Source organism: Callorhinus ursinus, unplaced genomic scaffold (assembly GCF_003265705.2).
Source record: "Callorhinus ursinus isolate GAN/ISIS: 27379988/994484 unplaced genomic scaffold, GSC_fseal_2.0 scaffold9, whole genome shotgun sequence".
NCBI lineage: Eukaryota > Metazoa > Chordata > Mammalia > Carnivora > Otariidae > Callorhinus > Callorhinus ursinus.
In genome coordinates this window covers 39,389,181-39,401,811 of record NW_027397071.1, presented here as the reverse complement: position 1 = coordinate 39,401,811, position 12,631 = coordinate 39,389,181, and the positions used below count along the sequence as shown (strand labels likewise).

General features: G+C 37.6%; 1 protein-coding gene across 15 annotated transcripts in view; it reads right to left on the bottom strand.

Moving 5' to 3' along the window:
* Positions 1–12,631, bottom strand: part of SLC44A5 (solute carrier family 44 member 5) — a 424,280-nt gene that overhangs the window by 17,771 nt on the left and 393,878 nt on the right. For all 15 annotated transcript variants that reach the window (XM_073896502.1, XM_073896501.1, XM_073896500.1 and 12 more), the window contains 5 exons: positions 11,624–11,723; positions 9,426–9,518; positions 8,876–8,963; positions 7,938–8,200; positions 7,321–7,415 (listed from right to left, as the gene is read on the bottom strand). In XM_073896502.1, coding sequence (XP_073752603.1) covers positions 7,321–7,415; positions 7,938–8,200; positions 8,876–8,963; positions 9,426–9,518; positions 11,624–11,723 — 639 coding nt within the window. The remainder of the gene's footprint in view (positions 1–7,320; positions 7,416–7,937; positions 8,201–8,875; positions 8,964–9,425; positions 9,519–11,623; positions 11,724–12,631) is intronic.

The window sequence follows — 12,631 nt, the reverse complement described above, 5'->3', positions numbered from 1 at the left end:
ATTATACCTCAATAAAAAATTATGAAAAAATTTACATAATTTTAGAAAAATCCTTTGTTCATGTTGAATCAGATTGTTTATTGTTGAGTTGTGGAAGCTCTTTTTATTTAAATTCTATGAGCCAACATACAGTACATCATCAGTTTTTGATGTAGTGTTCAGTGATTCACTAGTTGCGTATAACACCAGCGCCCATCACAACACGTGCCTTCCTTAATACTCATCACCCGGTTACCCCATCCCCCCACCCCCTCCCTTCTGTAATCCTCAGTTTGTTTCCCTGGAGTAAAGAGTCTCTCACGGTTTGTCTCTCTCTCTGATTTCTTCCCATTCAGTTTTCCCTCCCTTCCCCTGTGATCTTCTGCAGTATTTCTCATATTCCACCTATGAGTGAAACCATATGATAATTGTCTTTCTCTGACTGACTCACCTCACTCAGCTTAATACCCTGGAGTTCTATCCATGTTGATGTAAATGGTAGGTATTCATCCTTTCTGATGGCTGAGTAATATTCCATTGTATATATGAACCACATCTTTATCAATTCATCTGTTGAAGGACAACTCAGCTCCTTCCACAGTTTGGCTATTGTGGACATTGCTGCTATGACCATTGGGGTGCAGGTACCCCTTCTTTTCACTATATCTGTATCTTTGGGGCAAATACTCAGTAGTGCAAATACCAGGCTGTAGGGTAGCTCTATTTTTAACTTCTTGAGGAACCGCCATACTGTTTTCCAGAGTGGCTGCTCCAACTTTTATTCTGACCAAAGTGTAAAAGGGCTCTCCTTTCTCCACATCTTCGACAACATTTGTTGTTTCCTGTCTTGTTAATTTTAGCCATTCTAACTGGTGTAAGCTGGTATCTCATCATGGTTTTGATTTGTACTTCCCTGATGACAAGTGATGTGGAGCATTTTCTCATATATCTGTTGACCATCTGTATGTCTTCTTTGGAGAAGTGTTTGTTCATGTCTTCTGCCCGTTTCTTGACTGGATTATTTGCTTTTTGGGTGTTGAGTTTGAGAAGTTCTTTATAGACCTTGGATACCCGCCCTTTATCTAATATGTCATTTGCAAATTTCTTCTCCCATTCTGTAGGTTGCCTTTTAGTTTTGTTGACTGTTTCCATTGCTGTGCAGAAGTTTTTTATCTTGATGAAGTCCCAATAGTTCATTTTTGTTTTTCACTTTGTTTCCCTTGCCTTTGGAGATGTGACTAGCAAGAAGTTGCTGTGGTTGAGGTTGAAGAGATTACTGCCTGTGTTCTCCTCTAGGATACTGATGGATTCCTATCTCAAATTTAGGTCTTTCATCCATTTTGAGTTTATCTTTTTGTATGGTATAAAAGAATGGTCCAGTTTCATTCTTCTGTGTCTGTCCAATTTTCCCAATACCATTTATTGAAGAGACTGTCTTTTTTCCATTGGATATTCTTTCCTGCTTTGTCAAAGATAAGTTGACCATAGAGTTGAGGGTCCATTTCTGGGCTGTCTACTCTGTTCCAATGATCTATGTGTTGGTTTTTGTGCCAGTACCATGCTGTCTTGATGATCACAGCTTTGTAATATAGCTTAAAGTCCAGCATTGTGATGCCACCAGCTTTGATTTTCTTTTTCAAGATTGGTTTGGCTATTTGGGGTCTCTTGTGGTTCCATACAAATTTTAGGATTGTTTGTTCCAGCTCTGTGAAAAATGTTGATGGTATTTTGATAGGGATTGCACTGAATGTGTATATTGCTCTGGGCAGCACAGACATTTTAACAATGTCTATTCTTCCAATCCATGAGCATGGAATTTTTTTCTATCTCTTTGTGTCTTCCTCAATTTCTTTCGTAAGTGTTCTTTAGTTTTTAGAGTACAGATCCTTTACCTCTTTGGTTAGGTTTATTACTAGGTATCTTATGGGTTTTGGTGCAACTGTAAATGTAATTGATTCCTTAATTTCTCTTTCTTCAGTCACATTGTTAGTGTATAGAAATGCAACTGATTTCTGTGCATTGATTTGTATCCTGCCACGTTGCTGAATTGCTGTATGAGTTCTTTTGGGTTTTCCACATAAAGTATCATGTCATCTGTGAAGAGTGAGAGTTTGACTTCTTTGCCAGTTTGAATGCATTTTATTTCCTTTTGTTGTCTGACTGCTGAGGCTAGGACTTCTAGTACTATGTTGAATAGCAGTGGTGATAGTGGACATCCCTGCTGTGTTCCTGACCTTAAGGGAAAAGCTCTCATTTTTTTCCCCATTGAGAATGATATTCCTTGTGGGCTTTTCATATAAGGCTTTTATGATATTGAGGTATGTTTCCTCTGTCCCTACACTATGAAGAGTTTTAATCAAGAAAGGATGCTATACTTTGTCAAATGCTTTTCTGCATCAAATGAGAGGATCATATGTTTTTTTTTATTAATATGGTGTATCACGTTGATTGATTTGGGGATATCTAACTATCCTTGCAACCCAGGAATAAATCCCACTTGGTCGTGGTGAATAATCCTTTTAATGTACTGTTGGATCCTACGGGATAGTATCTTGGTGAGTATTTTGGCATCCACATTCATCAGGGACATTGGTCTGTAATTCTTTTTGATAAGGTCTTTGTCTGGTTTGGGGATCAAGGTAATGCTGACCTCATAGAAAGAGTTTGGAAGTTTTCCTTCCATGTCTATTTTTTGAAACATCTTCAGAAGAATAGGTATTATTTCTTCTTTAAATATTTGGTAGAATTCTCCTGGGAAGCTATCAGCCCTGGACTCTTGTGTGTTGGAGATTTATTAAGGCTTCAGTTTCCTTGCTGGATATTGGTCTTTTCAGATTTTCTATTTTTTCCTGTTTCAGTTTTGGTAGTTTATAAGTTTCCAGGAATGCATCCATTTCTTCCAGATTGCCTCATTTGTTGGCATATAGTTGTTCATAATACATTCTTATAATTGTATTTCCTTGGTGTTGGTCATGCTCTCTCCCCTTTCATTCATGATTTTATTAATTTGGGTTCTTTCTCTTTTCTTTTGGATAAATCTGGCCAAAGGTTTATCGATCTTATTAATTCTTTCAAAGAACCAGCTTCTAGTTTCGTTAATCAGTTCTGTTCTTCTGGTTTCTATTTCACTGTTTTCTGCTCTAATCTTTATCATTTCTCTTCTTTTTGGTTTAGGATTTATTTGCTGTTCTTTCTCCAGATCCTTTAGGTGTAAGGTTAGCTTGTGTATTTGGGATTTTTCTAATTTTTTGAGAGAGGCTTGAATGACTACGTACTTCCCTCTTAGGACCACCTTTGCAGTATCCCATAAGTTTTGATCCAGTGTGTTTTCATTTTCATTGGTTTCAATGAATTGTTTAAGTTCTACTTTAATCTGGGTTGACCCATTCATTCTTTAGCAGTGTACTCTTTAACCTCCAAGTGTTTGCGTTCCTTCCAAATTTCCTCTTGTGATTGAGTTCAAGTTTCAAAGCACTGTGGTCAGAAAATATGCAGGGAATACTCTCAATCTTTTGGTATCATTTGAGACCTGATTTGTGACCCAGGACATGATCTATTCTAGAGAAAGTTCCAAGTGCACTTGAGAAGAATGAGTATTCTGTTGTTTTAGGATGGAATGTTCTGTATATATCTGTGAAGTCCATCCGGTCTAGTGTGTCATTCAAAGCCCTTGTTTCTTTGTTGATCTTCTGCTTGGATGATATGTCCTTTGCTGAGAGTGTGGTGTGCAAGTCCCCTACTATTAATGTATTATTGTCAATATGTTTCTTTACTTTGGTTATTAATTGGTTTATATAATTGGCTGCTCCCATGTTGGGGGCATAAATATTTACAACTGGTAAATCTTCTTGTTGGATAGACCCTTTAAGTATGATATAGTGTCCCTCTTCAACTCTTATTACAGTCTTTGGTTTAAAATATTATTTGTCTCATATGAGGATTGCTACCCCAACCTTCTTTTAAGGACCACTAGCATGGTAAATGGTTCTCCACCCCCTCAGTTTCAGTCTGGAGGTGTCTTTAGGTCTAAAATGAGTCTCCTGTAGACAGCATATGGGTCTTGCTTTTTGATCCAATCTGATACCCTGTATTTTTTGATTGTAGCATTTAGCCCATTTACATTCAGGGTAACTATTGAAATATATGAATTTAGTGCCATTGTATTACCTGTAAAGTCTCTGTTTCTTTCTGGTCTATGTTACTCTTGGGGTTCCTCTTCATTTACAGGATCCCCCTTAATATTTCTTGCAGGGCTGGCTTGGTGGTCACATATTCTTTCAGTTTCTGCCTGTCCTGGAAGCTCTTTATCCCTCCTTCCATTCTGAATGATAGCCTTGCTGGAAAAAGAATTCTTGGCTTCATGTTCTTCTCATTTAGTACCCTGAATATATCATGCCAGCCCTTTCTGGCCTGCCAGGTTTCTGTGGATAGGTCTGATGTTAATCTGATGTTCCTCCCTCTGTAGGTAAGGAACCCCTTTGTCTCGAGCTGGTCTCAGGATTCTCTCTTTTTCTCTAAAATTTGCAAGCTTCACTATTATATGTCAGGGTGTTGATCTATTTTTATTGATTTGGGGAAGGGTCCTCTCTGCCTCTTGGACATGAATGCTTGTTTCCTTCCCCAGATTAGTGAGGTTCTCAGCTATGATTTGCTCAAATATACCTTCTGCTCCCCCTTCCCTCTCAGGCACACCAATAATTCTGACATTTGTTCATTTCAAAGCATTATTAAATTCTTAAAGCCTTTCTTCATGGGCTCTGAGTTGTCTTTCTCTCTTTTCCTTTATTTCCTTCCTTTCTATCAGCCTGTCTTCTAGATCCCTTACTCTCTCTTCTGCCTCATTCACCCTAGCTGTTAGAGCATCCAATTTAGACTGCATCTCAGTTATAGCATTTTTAAGTTTGGCCTGATTAGATCTCATTTCTGCACTTAGAGATCCTCTGCTGTCTTTTATGCTTTTTTTCTAGCCCGACTATTAACTTTATAATTGCTGTGTGTTAGAAGACACTACCTCCCAAAATTGCAAAGAAAGCAAAACTTACCTATATACAAAAAATAAATTGAATAGTGAAAAAAAGAACTAAAATGAAGCATATACCTATTAAATGTATATGTAAAAAAAAAAGTTAAAAAGCAATTTAAAAACATAAAAAATGGAAAATTTTAGACTGAAAACCAAATCGTGAGAAAAAATCTCAAACTCAATATACTATTTTCCCCTGGTGCTGAAATTTTACAGTCTTGTGGGATCGGTAACCTAGTTTGCACCTGTTCTTCCAGATTATCTTCTAAGGGAGGGGACTGCTCTGCTGCTTCTCAGGTCTTTACCTGGTTGGAGTTGCACTGCCCCTTGCCAGGGGGCTATGCTCAGTGTAAGTTGGTCCTCTGTGTGGCTTTTATTCCCTGGAGGCTTTCCGCACGTCTTTAGAGGATCAGAATAAAAATGGCCATGCCCTGATCCCCAGCCCCAGAGCTAAAAGATCACAGTCTCCCCTCTTCAATAAACCTGTGGGACAAACAGTCTTCACTTTTGTGTGTGCCAGTCTACACAGTCTCTTGCAGTGCATGCCACTGTAATCCTCCTAGTGGGTGTCCAAGGGACCTGTGTCGCTGCCCTTTGTGTGCCCAGGAACTGAGAGTGATTGTGGGCTCATGTGCATACCCTGCTCCACTGTTCCCAGGGGACTGCTGGGTATCACCCTACTGTCCTTTCCAGGGCTGCCACCCCAAGAGCTATTGCTCAGTCTTGGGTGCACCCTTTTTGCCCCTTCTGGGATGTGGCAAATAGCTGCATGTTCCAGTCCTTTTCAAAGTGCTCAGGCAGAGTGGTCACCCAACCAGCTCGGCTTGCAGTTTATGGTGACCTGGACTGAGAATCCTCTCCTGGGCTCACTGACTATAACCAGTTTCCCCACTCTGCTGCTTGGGCACTCTACCAGTTCAGACACCCCCGTCTGTTCTGTGACTCCTGGGATCCTGACACCACAATGACCCATCTAGAATTCTGCCCTTTTCATCCCCTGAGCCCCTTGTAGACAGGGATGTCTCTCACTGGAGCAGATTTCTAATGGTTCTGATTTTGTCTTCTGGGGCTATAACACTTTCTGCTAGCTGGCTTATGGAGGCTCCCTCCCCTCTCCGTTTATCTTCCAATATCTCCCCGCACCTCCTACCTTGCAAAAAAACAGTTGCTTTTCTACTTGTAGAGTTCCAGATATATTTTCTTATATCTCAGGCTGAATTCATGGGTGTTCAGAATGGTTTGATAGACATCCAGCTAAATTCAAGGGATCAGGTGAAACAAGGTCCCCTAGTCTTCTGCCCTTTTGCCACTGTGGAAGCTCTTTATATGTTCTGAATATTAGTTGCTTATCGGGTAGATGACTTGCAAATATTTTTTCCTATTCTGTGGGTTGTCTTTTCACTCTCTTATTAGTGTTCCTTGATGCACAAACTTTGTGTGTATGAAGTCTATTTATTCTGTTTTTTTTTCCTTTGTTACTTGTGCTAAGAACTCTTCATCAAATCCAACATCCACGAATATTTCCTCCTATGCTTTCTTCTAAGAGTTTTACTTTTGGTTTAGGTTTTAAGTCTTTGATCCATTTTGAATTAATTTTTGCATATTGTGTAAGGGTCCAACTTCATTCTTTCGTAGGTAGATATCCATTTTTCTAGTAATGTTAGTTGAAAAAAACTGTCCTTTCCCCATTGAATGGCCTTATATGTGAGGGTTAATTTTTGGGTCTCTATTCTATTCCAGGTCTATGTGTCTGTCCTTAGGCTAGCACCACACTGTTTTGATTACTGTAGCTTTATATTAAGTTTTAAAATCAGGTAACTGAGAATGTTCAACTTAGTTTTTCTGTTTGAAGACTATTTTGGCAATTAATAATAAAATAAAGTGCAAAGTAGAGTTTGTAAACTATATGTGTTATGTGTAAAGATTTATGCTGATGACACCCATATTTATATTTTAAGCCTGACTTATTCTGAGCTTCAGACTTAAAACTGCCTGACATCTCCACCATGATTCTCAATATTAACATACTAAAAACAGTTTTTCATCTCTTCTTTGAAATTTGCTTCTCCTGGTTTCTACATCTTAGTAAATGGCATCATACACTTTCTCTCTCTCTCTTTTTTTTCTTTTTTTTACCACTGCTTCTCCTCCCATCCTCTCCTGTCCCATATCCTATCTCTCAGCAAGTCCTGTTGGCTTTTTCTTCCAAACATATCCCCAATCTGACCACCCCATCCTCATTACCCTAGTCCAACTTGCAGTCATCATATTTCCCTGAAGTCAGGAAGTCTGAGAAAAGATGAATTCTGGAGTCTTACCTTTAAGACGGTGGTCCAAGTATTCTAGGACTAATTTAAACATTTGAATTAATGCAAGAATTAAAGATCCAAATGCTAGGGATCCTGTGTGATATCTGGGCAAAGATAAAATGAGAATCAAAGTCAAAATATCTTTACTACTAACTAAAAGGATGCTAAACAATTTTAATAGGTAAAAAGGATCTGCCGAAGGATAGGGAAGAGTTTATTACACATTCTTATTCAGGTTGATAAAGGTCTTCTTAGAGGATTTTATATGATATACATCTATATTGTCCTTCATCTACAAAAATGCTACCAAAAACCTGTCATCATAAAATACAATATTTGGGCTAAGCAATGGAGAGAAATCAAGTTAATTCTTAATTTTTATTTTGGTGCCCTCCCCTATTACCTGTCTTCAGCAACCTATGGCTTTTAGAAGGATGTTGGCCTGGGTAGGGACTGTAAAATTGTGGCTATAAAACCAAACATAGCCAATGGACATCCATGAATCTTAAATCATACCTTTGTCCTCATTTGTATTTTGCCACTTGAATTATATAAGCATAAGATTGAATTATAAGCACACTAAACATAACTGGGAAGACAGATGTAGGATTCCATGTGGAACTTACCGTATGGCTCGTCCAAATGCAGTAAAAACTGGATACTGTGGGATGTCATCAGGTTTTTTCAAGGCCCAGTAATAAGAAGCAAAGGCACCAGCAAGGGCACACTGACCCAGTGCAATGATGAAGTTTATAAGCCAGAGAAAGACAAATAGGTTGAACATCTGGAAGGTAGGGACATACTGATGGTATAGGCTCTTTCCACCATAGAAAGCAAAGTTACACTGAGCCCCAGGGCAAACTCTGGCAATTTCAGTTGTATTAAAAATCTGCACTCAAAAAAAATACAGATAATATAGTATGAAATGCCATTCCAAGATAACACATTCCCTGCCTTGTCTTCTTGTGTAACCCCCCAAATGCATGTCCTACTCTTTACATTAACTTCTGCAGTTAGTCCTAGTTTCTTTTTTGAATATATAGTTGTTTTTTTTAAGATTTGAGAGTGAGCGAGCATGAGAGAAAGCATGATCACAAGTGGGGAGGAAGGGGACAGGGAGAAGCAGACTCCCCGCTGAGCAGGGAGCCCAACAAGGGGCTTGATCCTAGGACCTGAGCCAAAGGCAGATGCTTAATCCACTGAGCCAACAAGGTGCCTCTGTTATTCCTATTTTCTATCCCATCACTTTATATTATTCCTTAATGAGCACTGTAAAGTATTTCATTTTCTATGGTTTCCACTCTGCACCCACTAAAATTTCACATTTATTACTGTTGTTGTTGACCATTCCTGCTTCTTCCATAGGCTCAGGAAATAATAGTGCTTTGTCTCTATTCTGCCTACCATTTCAGGGCTCTCCTGCTAACACCTGACCCACCCTTCCCTTCTTAACAGTGGTCCCCATTAAGGTCTCTATTTCTGAATGATTTTTACAACTGCTAGGTGAAATGTAGTAGAGTTCTGTATTGAAGTAAGTAAAAGAGAGAGAGTTTCTTTGACTTACCTCTGGGTTACAGGTTGTATTTTCATGTTTACATGTCCTTTCTGGGGATATGACTTTGTATATAGGTACCCCCGATGTAGCCAAGTAACTGGGTTAACCTATTAAGGATAAACTATTCCAACTGGTAGATAGAAAGTAGATGGACAAGAAAATAATGTAAATAACTCAAAAGCCTGCAGAGAGATTAACTTCAAAAAACTTCTAATCCTTTAATTCATACATTTATTCAGACCGGGAATAATATAACATGGGTCAGCTACACTGAGTGGCCCCTTAACAGTAGAATACAAAGGAATTTTCTTAGGTTATTGCAAAGAAGAAGTACCATATGTGAAGACAAAACAAAATCTACCATATGACCTATCTGGGGGGAAATTCAATCAGCAGACAAAGATTTTTAGAGCTTAGCAAAAAAAAAAAAAAAAAAAAAAAAAAACCTTTAGGATGTTCTGAGTCTTCCTAGGATGGAAAGCACTGGACACAAACTCCTCTTGGTTCTTAAATAGTAGTGTGGACCTGAGGTTTAAAGATGTCAATTACCAAAGGATACATTGCTGTCACTGCCCAGTAGGCAATACAGATGGAGAGGAAAATGAAAGTTAAAACTGGATAAATTAATGTAGTAGGGAGGTATCCAATGGCTCTGAAATAAAGCAAATAGTTGAAAATCAAAATGATTCAGATATAATTTCTCAATTAAATCTTCATCTGTTAAAACCAGAAATAAGCTTTAAAATGAATCCATTCTAAGAATGGTGGTAATAACCATTGACTCTTTTATGCTGATCATTCTGGCATTTTCTTAAAAAAATTAAAATTTTTAATTGGCTTTTAAATTTTACTTAAATGTTATTTGTTTTTAGTAATCAGAGGCCTTATTTTAATGTTCATATTGGATTCCTGTCAAAAGTTCCCCAAAGTTCCCCCAAGTTTCCGTATGACTCAAAGATTTGATACCCTAAACCTTCTCCTCTTTGGTTATTTCTGTATGACTCATAAAGATTTGATACATTATAATCATAGTTCTTCCTTTTGTTTAGATTCGTAGACTCTCAAAATTGGAGAGGACCTTGAGATCATCTGATCAAGTGTGAGAATCCCTTCCTAATTCAGGAATCCCTTCTATGTTATCTTTTAAATATGTTCATTAGTTTCTGGTGACCATATGGAGTGATAAAAACTTACTTTTGTATGACAGTGCTTATTCTATTCTCTTAATACCCAAAATATTAGAAAGTTCTTCCTTATCAGCTAGCCTGTTACTCATATCCACTACCTTTTGGAGAAAAAATGATCACCTTTTCCATATAGGAGCCCTTCAAGGAACTCCTTATTCTTTCATACTCCAGTATAATCATTCCTTTAATATTTCCTCATAAGTCATGGTGTCTGAAATGTTCACCATCCTAGTTGCCCTGTTCCTACTTTTGAATAATCTTTTCAGCATATGACACTGGAAACCCAGTACTGTTTGATATAACCACTAAGAACTATGATGGAACTATTTCCACGCCTAATGCAATGCATTGGCATATCTTAGATGCTTTTTGCATTTGTTACCTTGTTCACCACACTATTTGAGCTAAGTTCTCTTTCTCCAGATACTGCTATTAAGCAAAACGCTGAGCATCTCTATGTTTACCCTGTATCTCATACCAATTTATTCTAGCTCTTATTTCCCTTGAAAAAAACTATCAACATGTCACAGTTGTATTGGCCCTTTCACACACACACACACACACACACACACACACACACACACGTGTAACAGTGGGGCAAGTTACAATGAATTGTACAATATATTATTTAAGAAAATAAACCCAGCAAATGAGGAGTTTTCAGTGGCTAATGACAGTGTTTCAGTTATGGGTAGGAGAGAGAGTTTAACAAACTGCTTGTTAACTATTTAAACCAATGGATTCAAGTGGCACCCTTATTATAGATGACAATTTTGTTAAAATAATCCTTACAGACTATTTAAAATAATTTGGTCTTTGGTCATTAATAACTTAGTTTTTCATCATTCTAAATAGAATGCATGGTCTGTTGGCTTTATAGTAATGCTTTTCTTGTTTCTTCCATGCATTATTCAAAAGTTTAAAGTATTACCCTCAAGTGACCTTTGGAATAGTTTAGAAACTGTAGGTATCATTATCTCCCAGCATGAATTTTAGTGTTTATTTTGTAGCATTTTTTAACAAAAATGGTTCTGGGTATAAAGTGTTCTGAATTAAGAGCTGTAGATAGAAAATGTATAGTCTGGTGTTCCTAGGATCAATTATTCTGTCTATTAGCAAATTTTGTCACTTATATAGAAATGGTAATAGCACATAATTGACTTTATAGAATTATGGTGATTTAAAGTTTTGCAAATGATCTCAACCATCAATATTAACATATGATTCAGCAGGGGAATAATACAATATATAATACAAGTTATTACTTTTACATAGCACTTTATCACTTACTTTCACATGTTATTCTAACATACATTTGGTATTCAAAAAGTGTTAATACATACACTACACAGGTTTCAGCCTTAGTTCATCCTATGATAATTGAGGTCTGGGGATACTGAGGGATTTGTTAGCATGACCTTTCTAATAAGTCATCAAGTCTGAACTTCAGTCTTCTTGAAAGGAAAGATTTGTTTAACAAGTCTTAAAGGGGAAGTCTATCTACACAAAAGGCAGTGGCTGATTTGAGTGACTGATATACATTATGTGAGTTTCTCCATCAGGGACTTACTTGCTCCCTTCCTTCAGCAGGGCAATGGAGATGCGGATTCGTTCCCTGAGGAAGATCAGCATGAGGATGATAAACACTTCAAGAAGGCAGAGTATTATCACTTTAAACAGGAAAAAAAAATTAGTGTGTGATACAAATCAACCCAAAAAACAAACTTTCTCTGCAAAAATTTAGGACTGAGTTTCATGACTTTTTCTGCCAATTCTGACACTCCATAATTTAAGCAGTGCTACCTCTCCCAAAATGCTAATCTTAGAAATTCATTTCCAAAATCTCCAAGAAATGCTAAGAAATCTAGATTAAAACATTTAGCTAGAGTTTGAGCAACTCAATTGGTCAGGCTTCATTTTTATCTATAGAAACATTTCACACCATTTGTAGAAATGAGAGAAGGAAGGTCTGCTGTATGTAGGCAGCTCTATTTCAGATGTTTTCACTTTCACTTCATTGAGTAAGAGAATCATTACAGAAGAAACTCTTTGAACTGTCCACCCTGGGCATCACAATGCCTCTTCATTAATTGACCTTGCTGACTGACAGGGCAGGCTCTTGGCTGCCACGTTTTTATTTTGTGACTCTACCCATCATGGCTACCATTGATGGAATCAGGATGTAAACCCAACCCCATTTGTCTAATAAAGGTCTCAGGATTAGAACTAAGGGAGTCTACTTCAGTTTTGAATTGAAGTTTGTGGACCTCTTGAACTTCGAGTTATATAAACTTAATGAACTATGTCACCTTTATGTGAAATAAGTGAATTTGCAAAGACAGAATAATGTGTATGTATATTAAAGAAACACAGCAGAGAGGCAGTCTTGAGTTCTTTTGGCTTTCTGTTTCCTGGATCCAAGTACACCTGAAAGTCCAGCTGCTTTTCTGCTTTTCTGAGTTTGGTGAGACGCTTCTATATTCTTAGAAGTACCAATGCCTTGCACCCAGCTTGTTCCAATTTTCTTTTCTTTTTGGCTACCTTCAGTTAGTTTCTTTTTACTTTAAACCAAATGGTC